Consider the following 20074-nt stretch of genomic DNA (forward strand, 5'->3'; position numbering starts at 1 on the left):
GTCTGAATGGTCACATCAGTTGGGGCTATTAAACCGCGTGTTCCCACATTGCATGAATGAGAGTTTAAGTGTCTCATTAAAATGCCCTGCAAAAATCTGAGGAACCAGACACATGCACAGGCCAGATGTGGCAGAGTCAGCCTCTGCTGTGCCCCCTGTTTGCCCACTGTGACATTACTCACCCTGCCTCAGTTTACCTTCTTTCTTGGTTGACCGCTGCCTCCCACGTGGTCTGAATTACCCCTCACTCGAAGTTCCACCCCTCCCAGGAAACCGACGTTCCCAAACAAATATAACAAAACCAGCAGAAGATCCTCAGTCTCAGTCTTGGGCTGGGCCCCATCCTTCTACTCGGGTTTAGCTAGTTACCCCCACCAGCAGTCCCTGCCTCAGGCCTGCCTTTCCTCCGAGGAGACACTCCCAGGCACTGGTCTCTCTCTGCCCCGGATACACACTTAGACAACAGTCCCGAGGGCAGCATGAAGAGAAGGGCCTTGGCCCCTCATGGGCTCAGCACCCAGTTCTTCCTACTCCTCTCTTGGCCCTTCCTCCAGGAGCCTCCCCTCTTCCAGGGCCGGTCCCCAGAGCTTTCCACAGCTCCTTGCACTAACTGAGCAATCTCGCCCTTTCTTGGCATTGCAGGACCCCTTCCCAGCTGGGCTTAGTAACTGACCAGGGCTGCCTGCTCCCTAACTGTGGCGGGGTGACGACTCACCAGCACGGCGCCTCCTTCTGGTCATCCAGGGAATTAGCTCTTCCAGCCCAGAGCGCCCTCTGCAGGCCGGTGTCTCACCTGCCACTGGCCCCCATGTCCCTCCTGGACCCTGGTGCCCTTCTATGTCAGGATTCTGCCCCCACAATAACCCACAATCTGGGTGTCCCCATGCAGGGGAACCCCCAACCCTCTATCCCCACCTTGCCTCAGTGGCTACTGCCCATCATCGTCTAGCCCCCACTTCCTGGGGCAGACTGCAGTTTGTAAACCACTCATCATTGGCAAGGGGGGTTGGACCAGCTGCCTCTGCCTATATCTGGGCTGCCCCTCTGCAACCCCAACACCTCTTGTGGGCCCTTAACTCGGCCTGCAGCCTGGGGCTTAGCTAGACTGGAGCTCCCCAGCTCCCTCTGCCCTTTCCCAGCACTGCTCCACCCTAGGTACCTGCCTCAGCTTCCCAGGTAGCCAGGCCCTTCTCTCTCATGCAGCTAGAGAAAGAGTGTGTCCTTCTGGCCCACCGACTTCTTATACGGGCCAGCTGGGCCCTGATTGCACTGGCTACAGCTGTGGCTGCTTCCCCACCAGCCCAGCTTTTCCCCTGCTCCAGCCCTCTCCCAGGGCCGTTTTAACCCCTTCAGGGCAGGATGGGGTGACCCCCCCCACTACATTAGCCAATCGGGATCAGCTGGGGGAGGTGATCTGTCACAGGTGGGCCTGGATCCAACTCTCCCTAAAGGGCCAGCCAGCCTGTGGCCAGCCAGGCCTCTCCCTTTGCATACAGTCCAGTGAGACAGCAGGCGGAGGAATCTCAGCTCCCAGAAAAGCCTGCGTGCCAGCAGCTTCCTCAAGGGCTGGTGCATCTGGGAGAGCCCCTCTGCCAGCCCCTCTTGCACTTGGTCCTGCAGAGCCAGGCACCTTTGCCGCCATGGCCCCTTCCAGGAGTGAGGCCCCTGCCATGCGCCCCTGGTCCCACGGGCCAAGGAGTGGGGAACACGGGTGGCAGCGGTGCTCGGCTGCACTGGCAATGCACCGAGGGATGGGGGAGCGGAGCGGAGCGCCCCTTGGTCCCCTGTCCCACGCCTGGCGCAGGCTATTCCATCCCCTCCATCTCCTCTGACTGCACAGTTGAGCGCTCAGAGGCCCATCCCCAGCAGGGCCAGCTCACCCCACGATCCCAGCCGGAGGTGCTGCTGGCAGCCAAGGCCCGTCTCAGGCTGAAATGCTGCAGGTGTCTTTTATTTGTGCCTCTTCTTTTCAGCCAGCGGAGGAGAAGGAGAACCAGCAACCACCAGGCAGGCAGGTGACAGTTAATGGGGCTGGGCTGATGAAGGAGGCTGGCATCCTCTTACTGATGGGGCTTTGTGCACTGAGGGCAGAGCTGCAGGGTCTCCTCTGCCCATTGCTCCCCCGTAGAGACAACCTGCTGCCTCCAGTCCCAGATCCCTCCTGCCCCGCTGTTCCTCTTCTCCACTCACCCAAGATCCTGGCACCACCTCTGCCATGACCCTTAGGCCAGGAGAGAGAAGGACCTGGCTCAGCCCGGCATATCCATTACGCCGGCTGCTTTGCCACCTCCCAGTTGGGAAATCCAAGCTTCCTCTGGTGAATTCAGGGGAGAGGAGGAGGAAAATCAGGGGCACTATTTCAGATTTCGGTGGGGGGGGGGGGCAACTTTAACTGTGTTTCCAGGGGCTATGTAGCAGTAGGCACCTGAAAACTCTACTTTGTATGTGGTCTGTAGGAGCCTGAAAACTCTAGTTTTCTAGCAGATAACGTAACAATTAACTGACAGGAGCCCTGTATCTAATTCCTATATAAAAGAAAGAACATTTAAATAACCATTAGCCCCACGCAACTTGAATATAACATGTTCTGACATCTTGTGGCAGTCACTGAAGGGGACACCGATTAGGTTTAAAATTGTAATGTCTATTCTTACTTTGTTACTAACTCTGCAGAGAGAGAGAGACCCCGTCAGGACTCCTGGGTTCTAGCCCAGCTCTGGGATGGGAGTGGGGTCTAGTGCAGGGGCACCATTTAGGCAAAGGCACGGGGGCTCCTGCCCTTACATCGAGCTTTGAACCAGGGCTCTGCTCACAGCGCATGTCTTTGCCCAGTTCTGGGAGGGAGTGGGGTCTAGTGGGTTACAGTAGGGGCAGGTACATCTGGGTTCTATATAAGAACAGCAGAACTGCCATACTGGGTAAGACCAGTGGTCCATCTAGCCCAATATCCTGTCTTCTGACAGTGGCCAGTGCCTGGTGCCCCAGAGGGAATGAACAGAACAGGGAATCATCTAGTGATCCATCCCGTTGTCCAGTCCCAGTTTCTGGCAAACAGAGGCCAGGGACACCATCCCTGCCCTTCCTGGCTAATAGCCATTGATGGACTTGTCCTCTATGAACTTGTCTAGTTCTTTTTTGAATCCTGTTATAGTTTTGGCCTTCACAACATCCTCTGACAAAGAGTTCTATGGATTGGACTGTGAAGATATATTTTCTTTTGTTTGTTTTAATTCTGCTGCCTATTAATTTCATTTGGTGACCCCTAGTTCTTGTGTTATGAGGAGGAGTAAATAACATTTCCTTATTTACTTTCTCCACACCAGCCATGATTTTATAGATTCAGTCATATCCTCCTTTACTCACCTCTTTTCCAAGCAGAAAAGTCCCAGTCTTATTAATCTTTCCTCATACAGCACTCGTTCCATACCCCTCATTATTTTTGTTTCTCTTTTCTGAACCTTTTCCAAATCCAATATACAGAAGCTCTCTGACTTACATTTTACGTAAGTAGGGAACGTATCTCCGACAATTACGAAAAAAAAGCGTACAGAACTTTTTCTGTAAATCCAGATTTCTGTAAATCGGGTTTGCGTAACCCGAGGAGTGTCTGTATCTCTTTTGAGATGGGGTGATCACATCTGCACACAGTATTTATGATGTGGGCGTACCATGGATTTATATAGGGCAACATGATATTTTCTGTCTTATTATCTATCCCTTATTATCCCTTTCCTAATGATCCCTAACATTCTGTTCGCTTTTTTGACTGCACTGCACAATGAGTCCATGTTCTCGGAGGACTAGCCACAATGACTCCAAGAGCAATTTCTTGAAAGGTAACAGCTAATCTAGCCCCCCATCATCTTGTATGTATAGTTGGGATTATATTTTCCAATGTGCATTACTTTGCATTTATCAACACTGAATTTCATCTGCCATTTTGTTGCCCAGTCACCCAGTTTTGAGAGGTCCCTTGTAACTCTTCTCAGTCAGCTTTGGACTTAACTATCTTGAATAATTTTGTATCATCTGCAAATTTTGCCACCTCACTGTTATCCCCTTTTTCCAGCTCAGTTGTGAACAGCCTTGGGCCCAATGCAGACCCCGGGGGGACACTATTTACCTCAATCTACTAGGAAATACTGACCATTTATTCCTACCTTTTGCTTTTGCCTGGCAATGCTTTCAGGATCATCTAAGGATCTCAATCACCCTGCCTCTGCTTATAAACAAACTCCCTGCCCCAAGGGCAGAAGTTGTTAGCAGCAGAGAACAAATCAAAGTCCACACTCAAGCTCTTTCTGGGGGCTGGGGCATGTGCTGTGAGCAGACCTCTGGTTCAAAACCTGGGGGGGAGGAGCCCCCCCAGAGTGGTGCCCCTGCAGGAAGACTAGGGTTAGGGGTCCAAAGAACATGCCTGGGCTGATGCCGTTGGCTCCACCAGGGAAGATTTGGGACAGACAGCCTTTGTGGAGGAAGTGAAGCTCTGAGGAAAGTTTTGAAAATAGCAGAGGCCTGTTAGATCGAGGGTGGAGGCCGCAGACCAACCGACTGAAACAGCAGCATGAAAAGTACTAAGGGCTGGAATCTCAGCTGGTTGGTGTCAATCAGCAGAGCTCATCCATTGAAGACTTGGAGCTATGCTGATCAACAGCAGCCGGGGATCTGGCCTACGTGATTAATACGACATTTTAAGTTGGATTTCAAACCAACAAATCTAACATTGTTTCATCTCTCCTCCCCTGCCAGGCCTTTCATGCCCCAGGATAAGTTTGTTTTCCTGCCTTTTACTTTCCAGCACCTTAGTGCAAATTCAGCTGCTCTCATGGGAGGAATGATCAGGCTTCCAGCCTATCACAAAAGACAGAGAGCACAATATGCTGCCAACAGCCATGGTTCTTTAAGCCACGTCTCCATACAGCACCTAAGAGTTTATGGTCCAAATTCTGGTCTGTCGAAGCCAATGGTAAAACTCCCATTGGCTTCAGCGAGACAGGGTCTGGCCCTTCATGTGCAAAGTGCTGTGGAGATATTGACTAGTCCACGGTAGATAAAAACTGATTTCCCCCTTTTACAGATAGGGAAGCTGAGAGACATAGAGATTAGGAGACTTGCCCAAGGCCTGACTGCAAAACTGGGATTAGAACTCAGGACATCACGCCTGCCAGGCTCAGATACATCCCATGTGGCACCCTCTTTCTCTTCTCTATATACACTTTTATGAATCCATCCATGGCAATGAAAAGCAGCACTGGGTTTGTATCTTTTAATAGAGCACGTGGGTGGCTGTGAAAGGGAAGAGTCAAAGTCACTCCTATTTCTCCTGGAGGGTGTTATCCCCCGGCAGGTGAAGACTCTTGCTCCTGGAGGATTTGCTGCTCTTGGCCTTCAGCAGCATGGCCTGGCTGTTGGGTAGGATTCCCTCTTGGAAGACAGCATCACCACCCAGCAGCAGCTTCTGGAAGTCCTTGTTACGGCGGATGGCAAGCCACAGATGCCGCGGCATGATACATCTCCTCGGGTCGTCCTGGGTGGCGTTCCCAGCCAGTGCCAAGAGCTCAGCGGTCAGGTACTCAATCACAGCAGCCAGGTAAACCAGTGCTCCACCTTTGATCCGCTTGATGCAGTGTCCTTGACGCAGCATCTTCTCTATATGGTTCACAGGGAACTGCAACTTCTCCCGAGAAAACTGGGACTTGGAGTTTGACTGAGGTGCCTCCTTGGTCTTCCCTGGCCCAGACATGGTTGCAAATTCCTGCGGCTTAGTGGTTTTCCCTGCAGTAAACAGCAAGAAGAGCGAAACAGGCTCAGACTGAGGATTCAACACTATGGTGGTGGGGAGAAAGGAGAGAGGAAGGATGGCAACCTTACATTTTGATTCGTCAGGTATGAACCAATGGGAAGCAAGATCCTTTATTAGCCAATGGGGATATTTCCTTTCTTTATGATGTCATTTTCATTAACAGCCTGTTGACCTTTGCAGCTTCAAGGGAGAGGTGGAGACCAACGTAGGTCTTTTTAGAAAAGCTCTTGTGTAATATGATCTTAATTTACAGGATAATTCCTTTAACTCATCCCATTTACACACATCATGTGCAGAGGGGTGGGAAGATGTTGTCTTCCACTAGCAAACACTTCCTTCTCAGACACGAACCAGCAGGGGTTCTTCCCTGCGCACTCCTAGCTGATGGGCACTCATTGAGCTACACAAGCTGGAGATGGAAAAGACCAAGTTGTAAACACTCCCAAAGGACCTTGCCCATCTTCCCTGTGTGGATATAAGGTGCCCTCCTCCCAACCTTCAGAAAAAAGCCCCAGAAACACCTTTATACCAGATGCAATGTGCCAGATCAACAGCTCTGGATCCTCAGCGAAAGGTAACAAAGCTGGAGGGGCACAATAGCCTATATTTCCCCATGCCAAGATGCCTCAGTACTGGCCCATGAAGCGTCGGTGCCGACTCCATGGGTGCTCCAGGGATCAAGCACCCATGGAAAAAAAATAGGGGGTGTTCTGCACCCACAAGCCACAGCTGTTCAGCGAGGCTGACGTCTGGCGGGAGGTGCTCGGGGGCGGGCGGAGAGTAGTGAGCGGCATGTGGGAGGCCTCGGGGGAAGGGTAGGACCAGGAGTGGGAAGAGGCAGAGCAAGGGCCAGGCCTTGGAGGAGGGGCTAAGGGGCAGGAAGAAGTGGAGTACAAAACTACTCAAGATAGTTAAGACTCAGGCAGACTGCGAAGAGCTACAAAGGGATCTGTCAAAACTGGGTGAATGGGCAACAAAATGGCAGATGAAATTCAATGTTGATAAATGCAAAGTAATGTACATTGGAAAACATAATCCCAACTGTACATAAACAAGTATGGGGTCTAAATTAGCTGTTACCACTCAAGAAAGAGATCTTGGAGTCAGTGGACAGTTCTCTGAAAACATCCACTCAATGCGCAGCAGCAGTCAAAAAAGCAAACAGAATGTTGGGAATCATTAAGAAAGGGAGAGATAATAAGACCGAAAATATCATGTTGCCTCTATATAAAAGCCTACAAGGAGTGGAAGATGGGTGGGATTAGCAAGGAAAGCTACCTTATTGAGGTCAGAACATGTAGGGATAAAATGAGAAAGACTAAAAGCCACATAGAGTTAGACCTTGCAAAGGGAATTAAAACCAATAGTAAAAGGTTCTATAGCCACATAAATAAGAAGAAAACAAAGAAAGAAGAAGTGGGACCACTAAACACTGAGGATGGAATGGAGGTTAAGGATAATCTAGGCATGGCCCAATATCTAAATAAATACTTTGCCTCAGTCTTTAATGAGGCTAATGAGGAGCTTATGAATAATGGTAGGATGACAAATGGGAATGAGGATATGGAGGTAGATATTACCACATCTGAGGTAGAAGCCAAACTCCCTGTGAATTGCACCAGTGCCTAGGTGGTGGGGATAAGAGTGTATGATTTTTGCTGAGACCCTCGGGGGCAGGTGAGGGTGTCCAGCTGCCTGCACATAGCGAGGAGGGGGATGCAACCAGGTGACACTTTGCCCTGGAAGCAAGACAAAGACCAAGAGGAGGGGCAACGGGTGTGTTGGAGGTTGGGTTGCTGGAAGCTGGGCAGTCTCCTGTTTGGAACTCGGAGGGGGTTTCCAGGATGTCTGGCCTGGGATTCTCCAAGATGGACTTTGCGGAAACTCACTTATTTCTGTGCTAACAAGCTCTGTTCTATGAGGTATTCCTGCTGACTAATAAATCTTCTGTGTTACATGCTGGCTGAGAGTCACGGCTGGCTGCAGAGTTGGGATGCAAGGCCCTCTGGCTTCCCCAGGGGTCCTGTCCATGTGCACCTGCCAGGGGGAAGTGTGCGGTGTGAACGGGGGGAGGTGCTGAATGCTCTGAGGTCAGATCGGGAGGGCCGTAGCCAAGGGGTTTTTTTGCCCTGGACAGCCCTGAGGGGAGTCGCGCTACCCAGAGTCCTGGCTGGCTGCAGACAGAGCAGTTCCAGAGCATTGGGCCTGTGACTCCGTCACAAAGCCCAAGATGAAAAGACATGTGGGAGGAAGGGTGGTTTTGTCATTAAGGCATAGGGCCAGCACTCAGGAGACCTGGTTTCAGTTACCGACTATCACATGTTTCCTCTGGGGTTTGTGTGCATTGCTTAATCTCTCAGGGCTTCAATTTTCATTTGCATAATAAGCACATAAGAGTAGCCAGACTGGGTCAGACCAAAGGTCCATCCAGCCCAGTGTCCTGCCTTCCGACAGTGGCCAATGCCAGGTGCCCCACAAGCATAGGTGCCAACTCCATGGGTGCTCTGGGGCTGGAGCATCCACAGGCAGCCTCCCTATCAGCTCTCTCCCACCCACTCCAGTGCCTCCCATCCCCCCCAGCACCTCCCACTTGCCAGCAAGCCCTGCAGATCAGCGCCTCCCCCTCCCTGTCCGTGCCTCCTGCCCGCTGCAATCAGCTGTTTCACAGCATTTTCAGGAGGGGGGGAGGGGAGAGGTGCGAGAACGCAGTGCTGTCGGAGAGGGGCGGATCTGGGGGGGAAGAGATGGGGCGGAGCGGGGGTGAGAAGAGGCAGGGCAGGGGTGAGGCCTTGGGGAAAGGGGTGGAGTGGGGCCTGGGGCAGAGCCAAGGGTTGAGCACCCACTGGCACTTTGTAAAGTTGGCACCTGTGCCCAGAGGGAATGAACAGAACAGGGAATCATCAAGTGATCCATCCCCTGTTGCCCATTCCCAGCTTCTGGAAAACAGGCTAGAGACACCATCCCTGCCCATCCTGGCTAATAGCCATTGGTGGACCCATCCTCCATGAACATACCTAGTTCTTTTTTGAATGGTGATAACAGCCCCCATGGGGAATGTTGGTGCTTGTATAAGGATAAAATCATTTGTTAGTGAACTGCTTTGCTCCGTCTATGCTGAGCACCACAGGAGAGCCTGAAAATAAACCTGACTGTATTTGGGATCAAACACTAGAAGGAAGCTTGTACGGGAGAAGCGGAAGGAGACACATACCCATTGCAAACCCCTAGCCCCTGGCCAGTACATTATATCAATGAAACTGGAGATTTAAAACTGAAAGCAGGCAATCTTTTTCACACAATGCACACACAGACTGTGGAACTGCCTGCCACATGGAATCCAAGAATGCAGTAAGATTCAAAGAGGAATTTGATGTTTGCATGGCTCACCAAGATAGTCAGAGTTTCTATAGTTAATGCTAACAAAGAAGGAAGGGAGCTAAACCTTGTACTTCATGTTTTAAAACAGTGGTTCTCAAACAGGGGGATGCAGCGGTCTTCCAGGGGTACATCAGCTCATCCAGAGATTTGCCTAGTTTTACAACAGGTTACAGAAAAAGCACCACCAAAGTCAGGACAAACTAAAATTTCATACAGACAACATGAGACAGTCAGCGATGTTTCAGTAAGGATGCGCTTTGACCGTCTATGTTTTTATGTCTGATTTTGTAAGCAAGTAGTTTTTAAGCGAGCTGAACCTTGGGGTACACAAGACAAATCCCACTCCTGAAAGGGGTCCAGTCGTGTGGAAAGGTTGAGAGCTACTGGTTGAGAACAATTTCCAACTATTGGAGAGGAGGATAAAACTCCTAATGGGGCAGATTATCCAACAGCTACTGTGGGATTTCTTGCATCTTCCTCCGAAGCTGCCCGCTAACAGCGATGGTACTAAAGTTAGTTTAGTTAGTTTAGTAGTAAAGTTAGTTTAACTTCTGTATAAGTATAGCTGGATGTGATATACCTAGACTTTAGTAAGGCATTTGATACGGTCTCACATGATATTCTTATAGATAAACTAGGAAAGTACAATTTAGATGGGGCTACTATAAGGTGGGTGCATAACTTGCTGGATAACCGTACTCAGAGAGTAGTTATTAATGGCTCCCAATCCTGCTGGAAAGGTATAACAAGTGGGGTTCCGCAGGGGTCTGTTTTGGGACCGGCTCTGTTCAATATCTTCATCAACGATTTAGATGTTGGCATAGAAAGTAGCTTATTAAGTTTGCAGACGATACCAAACTGGGAGGGATTGCAACTGCTTTGCAGGACAGGGTCAACATTCAAAATGATCTGGACAAATTGGAGAAATGGTCTGAGGTAAACAGGATGAAGTTCAATAAAGATAAATGCAAAATGCTCCACTTAGGAAAGAACAATCAGTTTCACACATACAGAATGGGAAGAGACTGTCTAGGAAGGAGTATGGCAGAAAGAGATCTAGGGGTCATAGTGGACCACAAGCTTAATATGAGTCAACAGTGTGATACTGTTGCAAAAAAAGCAAATGTGATTCTGGGATGCATTAACAGGTGTGTTGTAAACAAGACACGAGAAGTCATTCTTCTGCTCTACTCTGCGCTGGTTAGGCCTCAGCTGGAGTATTGTGTCCAGTTCTGGGCACCACATTTCAAGAAAGATGTGGAGAAATTGGAGAGGGTCCAGAGAAGAGCAACAAGAATGATTAAAGGTCATGAGAACATGACCTATGAAGGAAGGCTGAAGGAATTGGGTTTGTTTAGTTTGGAAAAGAGAAGACTGAAAGGGGACAGGATAGCAGTTTTCAAGTATCTAAAAGGGTGTCATCAGGAGGAGGGAGAAAACTTGTTCACCTTAGCCTCCAATGGTAGAACAAGAAGCAATGGGCTTAAACTGCAGCAAGGGAGATTTAGGTTGGACATTAGGAAAAAGTTCCTAACTGTCAGGGTAGTTAAACACTGGAATAGATTGCCTAGGGAAGTTGTGGAATCTCCATCTCTGGAGATATTTAAGAGTAGGTTAGATAAATGTCTATCTGGGATGGTCTAGACAGTATTTGGTCCTGCCATGAGGGCAGGGGACTGGACGCGATGACCTCTCGAGGTCCCTTCCAGTCCTAGAGTCTATAAATCCCTGCTCTGATCCAAGGGGGTAGGTGCTGTGTTCCTGCTTTCAGGTGGCATGGAGACCCCAGGCTCGGGCCTCTTGGAACAGGAGACAGAGGCTGTCCCAGCTTGTCTGCCATTAACCAGAGCACGGGTTGGGGGCTGCCGTAGCAGTGCCCCAGGCTCCCCGTTTCAAAGCAGGGGATCCCCAGGCCAGGCTGGGCACTGCCAGGCCTCCCCCCTGCCCCTGACTAGCCAGCAGCCCGGCCCGCTCCCAGCACGGCCAGGAAGGGCGGCGAAAGGGGCTGGGGGCGCAGAGCGGCAGGACAGCCCAGAGCCCAGCTGCGGCAGCCGGCGCGGCCCCGGGGCGCAGCGCAGGACGCGCCGGGAAGGGGAGGAGACCGGCGAGGGGCCCTGCGCTGCGGCTCTCCCGGCAGGTCGGGGCTGTTCCGAGCGGGGCCGCCAGGCGTCCCTGTGGCAGGACTCCCGGCCCATCGCTCCCCGCCCTCCCGGGGCGCCAGCCGGGGCGCGGCCGGGCGCCATGGGGAGGAAGAGGCCGCGGGCCGGGGCGCCCCCTGCCCAGGTAGGCCGGGGCTCAGGGCGCGTGAGCGGGGAGCTGCCCCGGCCCAGCAGTGATCACAGCGGGGCCCGTGTCCGCTCCTGCCTCGGGCTGGCCGCAGGCGGCTGCCCCATCTCCAGCCCCTGGCCCTGCGGGGAGCCCGGGGGAAGGCGCCGCCGGCAGCCGGTCCAGGCGAGCTGCGGGTTTGCCCCTGGCGCCCTGGGGATGCTCTGGGCTGGCCAGAGACCCGCCTGCAGCTGCAGGTGACCCCCGAGCAAAGCTCCTCGGAAAACAGCCCGGCGGGGCTGAAACCTGGCCGGGGACGGGCAATGCGCACGCCCCGCGGTGCAGCTTGGCCCTCTGCTTAATTACCCTCCCCAGTAAAGTCCTGAGCCTTGGGCCAGCAGGGACCGATCCAGCCCCCGCATTTCCCGGCATCTTCTAATCATGGTTGGTTTTATTTGGTGGAATTTATTGTTTTATCAATTTTATTGCGGGGGGGCAGGGGGAGTCCTGGGTGGGGGCGTGTGGAGTCCTGCCCCCAGAGTGGGACAGGAGGTTGGCTCCTGTCTTTTTCTTCATTTCTTATCTGCTAATGTCTATTGATTTCTGTCTAGTTTCCCTAGGGTGACCAGATGTCCCAATTTTATAGGGACAGTCCTGATATTTGCAGCTTTTTCTTACACAGGCATCTATCACCCCCCATCCCCTGGCCCAATTTTTCTCACTTGCTATCTGGTCACTCTACATTTCCCTTCTTTTTACTTTTCTATTGATTTTTATACCTAATTGCTGCCTCTACTTCAGCACTGAACCGGGATGGGCTGTTAGCCAAAGCTGCCCTCTTGATTAGAGACACCAGGTGGGTGAGGGCCTGTGGTTGACTGGACCAGCTTCTGTGGGGAGAAAGCTGAGATTTGGCACTGTACAGAGCTTTTCTTCGGGTCTGGGAAAGGTCCTGGAGCCTCGCAGCTAAATACAAGGTGGAAGAGATTGTTTAGCCAAGAGTAAATCATTAGGACCATTCAAGGTGGAGTGGCTGGTTAACATCTCTGCAGTCAAAGGACTAAAAGTTACAGTTTGTTGTAATAAGGCATAAATATGGCTGTTCCCATGGCGTGGACTAAGGGCTTGTCTACATCAGAAAGTTGCAGCGCTGGTGAGGGAGTTACAGCGCTGCAACTTTGAGAGTGTCCACATCTGCAGGGCATCACCAGCGCTGCAACTCCCTGTTTGCAGCGCTGGCCGTACTCCCGTTTTGTCTCGGGTGTAGAGGATCCAGCGCTGGTGATCCAGCGCTGGTAATGCAATGTAGACACTCACCAGCGCTTTTCTTGACCTCCGTGGAAGGAGGAAGCCTCTGGTAATCAAGCTGGTTTCCTTTCCCGGTTTGCTCTCTCGGTCCCGGAGCCAGCCAGCAAACCGCAGGGAAGGAGACCTGCTTGCTCGGGGTTCCGGGACCGAGAGAGCAAACCGGGAACGCCGCGGTTTGCTCTCTCGGTCCCGGAGCCAGCCAGCAAACCGCGGGGAAGGAGACCTGCTTGCTCGGGGTTCCGGGACCGAGAGAGCAAACCGGGAACGCCGCGGTTTGCTCTCTCGGTCCCGGAGCCAGCCAGCAAACCGCGGGGAAGGAGACCTGCTTGCTCGGGGTTCCGGGACCGAGAGAGCAAACCGGGAAAGGAAACCAGCTTCGCCGCGGTTTGCTCTCTCGGTCCCGGAACCCCGAGCAAGCAGGTCTCCTTCCCCGCGGTTTGCTGGCTGGCTCCGGGACCGAGAGAGCAAACCGCAGCGTTCCCGGTTTGCTCTCTCGGTCCCGGAACCCCGAGCAAGCAGGTCTCCTTCCCCGCGGTTTGCTGGCTGGCTCCGGGACCGAGAGAGCAAACCGCGGCGTTCCCGGTTTGCTCTCTCGGTCCCGGAACCCCGAGCAAGCAGGTCTCCTTCCCTGCGGTTTGCTGGCTGGCTCCGGGACCGAGAGAGCAAACCGCGGCGAAGCTGGTTTCCTTTCCCGGTTTGCTCTCTCGGTCCCGGAACCCCCCTTGAAGCCGCCCAACAGCGCTGCAGTGTGGCCACATCTAACACCACTTGCAGCTCTGGTTGCTGTAAGTGTGGCCACTCTGCAGCGCTGGCCCTATACAGCTGTACTAATACAGCTGTAACAACCAGCGCTGCAAAATTTTAGATGTAGACATGGCCTAAGTGTTCGTTGAGTGTGAAGTTGTTAGGGGTGAGGATGACTTGGATGAGTTTGACGATGTGTTTGGTGTGGATCTCTCAGGGTTGTCCATTGTCTTGCAGATATTTGAGGTAGGCAGCGATACTGTCATTGTGGGGGATGTTAGGGTTAGGGAGGTGGTTAAAGTTGTAGCATTTGTGGAGGAAGCTGATTGTGTCCTGGAAGAAACTGGCCCTTTGTGTGGTGAGTGGTTTGAGGATGGTTTGAGTGAGTCCTGATATTCCTTCAGTAGGAGATACGATAGGTCTGCCTGGGGTTCCCTTTTTGTGTGTCTTTGGAAGCATGTCCGAGGTCCCTGGGGTGGGCTCGTGGGGGGTACGTTTGTAGGATTTCTCTTTCTTGATTGTGGAATCATGGCTTTTTGGCCCTCTAACCAACTCCTGTTAAAGAACTCCCAATCTTCAGTCAAATTTTTCTGTCTGTGTTTTTCCTCCCAGTCAAATTCACTGAAAATTTTCCTCAGCTTTGGGAAATTAGCCCTTTTGAAGCACCATGTATGTCTCACTGGTTGGGACTTTCCTGTTTGCCTATACTGAATGTAATCAGGTCATGATCATTGGAAGCTGTGGTTGCCTCAGGACCAGTCTAGTGGTTAATTTATCTTTGCCAGCCAGAATGAGGTCCCACACAGTTACCCTGTGTTGGGGGCAACACCTTTCGGGTTAGACAAATAATAATAGCATTGCTGTAGTGTCTAGAAGCACTTGTCAGACCAGATGCCATTTGTTGGACTGTACAAACACAGAACAAAAAAATAGCTCCTAATTTTTAGAAACTCCTGGTGAGGTTTTATTATTGGCTGCATGGGGCCCCCAACACATTGTTCCAAGTTGAAGTCCCCCAGAGTGGCCCAGTTTTTCTTTTCCCCACATTCCAGACGGTGCCTCTGGAGAAACTCACTCTGTTCTTTGGCTTGATAAGATGGTGTGTGCCAGACCCCTACCAGTACCCCTTCCTGTGCTTTGCAGTTAGCACATTGATCCACATGCATTCAAGAGCCTGAGGTTCTGAGATATCAAAAACTCTAAAACAGGTGTAGAAATCTGTCCCCCTGTCAGGGTCTCTTTCCCACTTTGAACTTTAGCCTCCAGAAAGTGGGGACCTGCATGTACTCCTCTAAACTTAATTCCTAGCTTAGATCTGATAGCGCTGCCACCAACCAGAGATTTCAGTGTCTGGTGCACTCCTTGTCCCCCCCAAAACCTTCCCTGGGGAGACCAAGACCCAAACTCCTTGGGTCTTAAAACAAGGGGAAGTAAACCATTCCCCTACCTTTCCCCTCCCAGGGTTACCCTGAGAGATTACTGTGATTCAAACTCCTTGAATCTTAAAACAGAGAGAAATTCACCTTCCCCCTTCTGCTTTCCCCCTACCAATCCCTGGTGAGTTCAGACCCAGTCCCCTTGAGTCTTACACAATGACAAAATCAATCAGGTTCTTAAAAAGAAAAGCTTTTAATTAAAGAAAGAAAAAGTAAAAAATATCTCTGTAAAATCAAGATGGAAAATGTTTACAAGGTCTCAGCTTTACATAGACCAGAGGGACTCCCTCCCCCCAGCATAAGATACAAGTTACAGAAAACAGAGGTAAAATCCTTCCAGCAAAATATACATTTGCAAATAAAGAAAACAAACATAAATCTAATCCGCCTTTTCTAGCTAATACTTACTATTTTGAACATGGAAGACTGTTTCAGAAAGATTGGAGGAACCTGGTTACATGTCTGGCCTCTCTTAGCCCCAAGAGAGAACAAAGAACAACCCAAAAAGCACAAAACAAAGGCTTCCCTCCAACAAGATTTGAAAGTATCTTGTCTCCCGATTGGTTCTTTGGTCAGGTGTCAGCCAGGTTCACTGAGCTTGTTAACCCTTTACAGGTAAAAGAGACATTAACCCTTAACTATCTGTTTATGTCTTTTAGCTCCTATGTTTGTTCTAAACAGGTTATAGCTGTTCATTTTAACATGCCAGTCTTGCACATTGTCCCACCAGGCTTTAGTAATTATAGAATCGTAGTACTGGAAGGGACCTCGAGAGGTCATCTAGTCCAGTCCTCTGCACTCTAAGCAGAGCTAAGTATTATTTAGACCATCCCTTACAGGTGTTTGTCCAACCTGTTCTTAAAAATCCCCAATGATGGAGATTCCACAACCTCCCTAGGCAATTTATTCCAGTGCTTGACCACCCTGACAGGACCTTTTTCCCAAACTCCAACCTAAACCTCCCGTGCTGTAATTTAAGCCCATTGCTTCTTGTCCTGTCCTTGGAGGTTATGGAGACCATAACCCTCCCTTCTCCTTGTAACAGCCTTTTATGTACTTGAAAACTGCAATGCCAGTTGTATCAAAATCCTTCTCATCCGTGAGAACTTCCAATTCCCTCTGCTTGTTACCCGGATTCCTACATTGGTATAGAAGCAATAGAAACATTTCTTCCCTTCCTTCTCTGTCACATTCATTCAGATTGTTTGTGAGATGCTGAGTTTGAGTTTATAGCACTTTTGCTTCCTTAACACGCCCCCTACTCCCTTTTTTGTTAGTTTAATGCCCTCCTGGTTGCTCCAGCTAGTCTCCAACCGAGATTAGGCCCCCCCACACACCTGTGAGATGCAGGGTGTCCTCTCCATACAGCCCCCTCTCCACTGGAATGTGAGGGGCAGCTGCCAACAAGCCCTTATAAACTCAGAATGGTCTTTCTTTTCTGCTGCTTGCTCCAGACCCCGTGCACCCCCCTCCAATTTGTTCACTTCAGCTGCCCTTCATCCTCATCCTCTCCCTGCCCTTGCCTCCCCCAGTCCCTGGCTTCCTCTCCTGCATCTTCCTTTGAGCTAATCAGTTCCTGTGTTCCCTTCCTTCCCACTCCTGTCCTGTTGTAGGCCGACCATGTGTAATAATTAGGCCCTAGCAAATTCACGGCCATGAAAAACGCGTCACAGACCATGAAATATGGTCTTTTATGCGCTTTTGCCCTATACTATAGAGGTTTCATGGGGGAGACCAGCACTTCTAAAATTGGGGCCCTGACCTAAAAGGGAGTTGCGGGGGGGGGGAGGGTCACAAGGTTATTTTAGAGGTGTTGTTGCTGTATTGCCAACCTTACATCTGCGCTGCTGCTGGCAGCGGCTCTGCCTTCAGAGCTGGGCTCCCAGCCAGCAGCCGCCGCTCTCCGGCTCCCCAGCTCTGAAGGCAACACCGCTGCTCGCAGCAGCGCAGAAGTAAGTGTTGCAGAACTGCAACCCCCCCACACACACACACACCTGCACGACTCCTTTTTGAGTCAGGACCCCTACAATAACAACACTCTGAAATTTCAGATTTAAATAGCTGAAATCATGAAATTTACAATTTTTTAAATCCTATGAGCCTGAAATTGACTAAAATGGACCGTGAATTTGGTAGGGCCCTAATAATAATGTAAGAAAACCCTACCCCCAAATTACAGATCTAAACAAAAATATTGTGGAAGGTACCTGACACTTTCATGGTTTGCTCTGCTTGTATTTGGAAATAACTGGCTTGGTGGCAGCGCTTCTGAAAAGGAGCTGGGGGTTAGAGTAGGGCACAAACTGAATATGGGTCAGCAACGTGATGGAGTTGTGAAAACGGCTAACAGCATTCTGGGGTGTATTAACAGGAGTGTCGTACGTAAGACACAGGAGGTCAGTGTCCTGCTGCGCTCACAGTGGTGAGGCCTCAGCTGAAGTCCTGTGTCCAGTTCTGGGCACCTCACTTCAGGAGAGAGGTGGCTACAAACACCTGTCAGGGATGATGATGATGATAGGAGATATACCAATCTCCTAGAACTGGAAGGGACCTTCAAAGGTCATTGAGTTCAGCCCCTCCCCCCCTGCCTTCACTAGCAGGACCAATTTTTGCCCCAGATCCCTAAGTGGCCCCCTCCAGGATTGAACTCTCAACCCTGGGTTTAGCAGGCCAATGCTCAAACCACTGAGCTATCTCTCCCTACGAGTTTATTTGGTCCTGCCTCAGTACAGGGGGCTGGACTTTCGATGACAACCTGAGGTTGCGTCCAGCCCCGCGTTGCTCTGATTCTGATATTGTGTGTTACAGCTCCTTTCCCAGCTTGGGTTTGTCTTGCCCACTTACACTGTCAGATCTTTGGGGCTGGGACTGTTCCTTAGTCTGCATGTGCGAAGCCCCCAGGGCAGTGGGGCTCTGGGTTTGCCTGGGGCTTCTGGGCACTACCAAAATGCACGTATTAGATAATAAAAGCATGTCTGAGGGGAGGCCGGACTCAGGCCTGGCTTCCCTGTTAATATCCTAGGATAGCTTATGCACCATCCGAATGAGCCACGAGAGAGCTCTGATAAGGCCCTGGATAGTGTCCGTCAGCCCAGTGAGCCCTGAGAAAGCAAAGGGGCCTCCTGTTCCCTTCCAGGACCTTGACATTACACCCATGCGAGGTGCTATGATCAGATGACAGCTGGACTCCCCTCAGGATGGGTGCCTCCTGTTCCCTTCCAGGACCTTGACATTACACCCATGCGAGGTGTTGTGATCAGATGACAGCTGGGCTGCCCTCAGGACAGGTGTCTGCTGTCAGGCTGGTGCACACAGGTGTGACCCTTCTGCCGGGCGGCAGGTGTCAGGAGGTGGGAGCAGCAGCAGGGGCTGAGCGTGAAATGCTTGTGATTGCAGGGCCAGCTGACGTTTGAGGAGGTGGCCGTCTGGTTTTCCCGGGAGGAGTGGGAGATGCTGGCAGACTGGCAGAAGGAGCTGTACCGGGCTGTGATGCTGGAGAACTATGAGAATCTATTTCTTCTAGGTAACAAGTGACTTGGGCTGGAGGATATGGGATTTTGGAGGCCTGGTCACCGCTTCATGTTCAGACGCGTTCAGAATCCCTTCGATAAGCATTTGAAATATCCTGGGATGGCCTGAAATAACCTATGCCCTTTTTCACATTCACTCAGGTGTTAGCCATGCAGCCGCTATGCTTGCCAATGCGGGAATCAGTTCAGCTGCAGGGAGCTGGCCAGTAGCCAGGAGAGAGCCCTAGCCCCAACCAAGCTAGCCTGGCTAGCGCTAATTTTGCTGCCAGTTGGTTTGGTGACCTCCAAATATGCAGGGATCCACAGATGTGAGTGTCGCAGATCCCAAGATGGGTTTTACATTAACCCTTTGCAGGGGGCACCATCAGTAATCAGTGATGTACTTCCAACCCTGAGGATTAGTTAGATTTTTTGAAGCCATCTCTGCAGTACAAGAGTAGAAACTGATGTTTCCCTTCAGTGAAAGTTAAAACCAGATTGACATTTAGAGCCCTAAAATCAGGCAGACAAGTGAGCTCTGCAGGTGCCAGGGCCTGGCTCTGTCCAAACCTAATGCATTTTTCTCTCTACATAAGCAGGCCATGCAGATGCCAAACCTGAGATCATAACCAAACTTGAACAAGGGGAAGAGCTGGGTGTCGGGGACCAGCAGGCCCCGGAGGGGAAAGAAATTCTTCCAAATGCTTCCAGGGGTGAGTATTCCCAACGACTGCTTAGACCAGGGGTCTCAAACACGCAGCCCGCAGGCTGCATGCAGCTCATGGGGCTCTTCTGTGTGGCCCGCCAAGCTCCCTGCGCCCCCCTCGCCTCTCTGCCTACCTCCAGGCCAGGGGTAAGTATTCCCAATGACCCTCAGACACTGCTCTGTCAGCCCTGCCAGCCAGCCAGCCTGGGACTTTCCCTGAGCTACAATATCAGGATTTGGGTTGTTGAAGTTAATGCCAGATTTGCCTGAGTTTAGACAGATCAGAACCTGAGACATGAATTCAAAGAGCAGCCCATTATAAACGGGGAGTTTTCATCAAGATTAGTGACAAAAAAGGAGCATTTTATAAATGAACCTCAGTCCCTTGTAGGATCTTGGTACCTAACCACCACGAAAATTGGCTGGGATAACAGTCTTTTCCTACTGCCAGCTAACGTGGTTCGTCTAATACAGGGGTGGGCAAACTACAGCCTGTGGGCCGGATCTGGCCCATCAAGGCTTTGGATCTGGCCCCCACAGCTCCTATTGGCTGGGAACAGTGAACCTCGGCCAATGGGAGCTTCAGGTGAGGTTCCCGCAGGTGAGCGCAGCGCGCAGAGCCCTCTGCTCCCCCCTCCCCCAGGAACCACAGGGACGTGGCGCCGACCACTTCCAGGAGCAGCGTGGGGCCAAGGCAGGCAGGAAGCCTGCCTTAGCCCTGCTGGGTGCCTCTGCCACCCCAGAGCCGCTCAAGGTAAGCTGCACCGGGCTGGAGCCGGCACCACGAACCCCTCCTGCATCCCAAACCCCTGCCCTGAGCCTTCTGCTGCACCCTGCACCCCAAACCCCTGCCCTGAACCCCCTCATACACCCTGCACCCCTCCTGCACCCCAACCCCTTATTCTGATCCCCTTCCTGCACACCG

The 20074-nt window shown here is 51.4% G+C and overlaps 2 protein-coding genes across 5 annotated transcripts in view; one reads left to right on the forward strand and one right to left on the reverse strand.

Moving 5' to 3' along the window:
• The window catches only part of LOC115645287 (zinc finger protein OZF-like), a 43391-nt gene that overhangs the window by 19353 nt on the left and 3964 nt on the right, over nt 1-20074 (forward strand). Inside the window, exons 1-3 of one of the 4 annotated variants that reach the window (XM_030549702.1) lie at nt 11406-11464; nt 18331-18457; nt 19040-19156. The exons of 1 other annotated variant lie outside the window; for it this stretch is intronic. In XM_030549702.1, coding sequence (XP_030405562.1) covers nt 11423-11464; nt 18331-18457; nt 19040-19156 — 286 coding nt within the window. In that variant the 5' untranslated portion in view covers nt 11406-11422. Of the gene's footprint in view, nt 1-11405; nt 11465-11690; nt 11891-18330; nt 18458-19039; nt 19157-20074 lie in introns of those variants that run through there. 2 more of the 4 variants (XM_030549703.1, XM_030549704.1) reach the window with 2 other exon arrangements.
• On the reverse strand, nt 5315-5743 carry LOC115645262 (histone H2A-like). The gene has a single exon (XM_030549628.1). The coding sequence runs from the start codon at nt 5741-5743 to the stop codon at nt 5315-5317; it is 429 nt and encodes a 142-aa protein (XP_030405488.1).

This window comes from Gopherus evgoodei, chromosome 2 (genome assembly GCF_007399415.2).
Source record: "Gopherus evgoodei ecotype Sinaloan lineage chromosome 2, rGopEvg1_v1.p, whole genome shotgun sequence".
Lineage (NCBI taxonomy): Eukaryota > Metazoa > Chordata > Testudines > Testudinidae > Gopherus > Gopherus evgoodei.

Excerpts from the sequence above, each read along its gene's own strand:
- LOC115645262 (XM_030549628.1), bottom strand. The coding sequence starts at position 5,743 with ATGTCTGGGCCAGGGAAGACCAAGGAGGCACCTCAGTCAAACTCCAAG.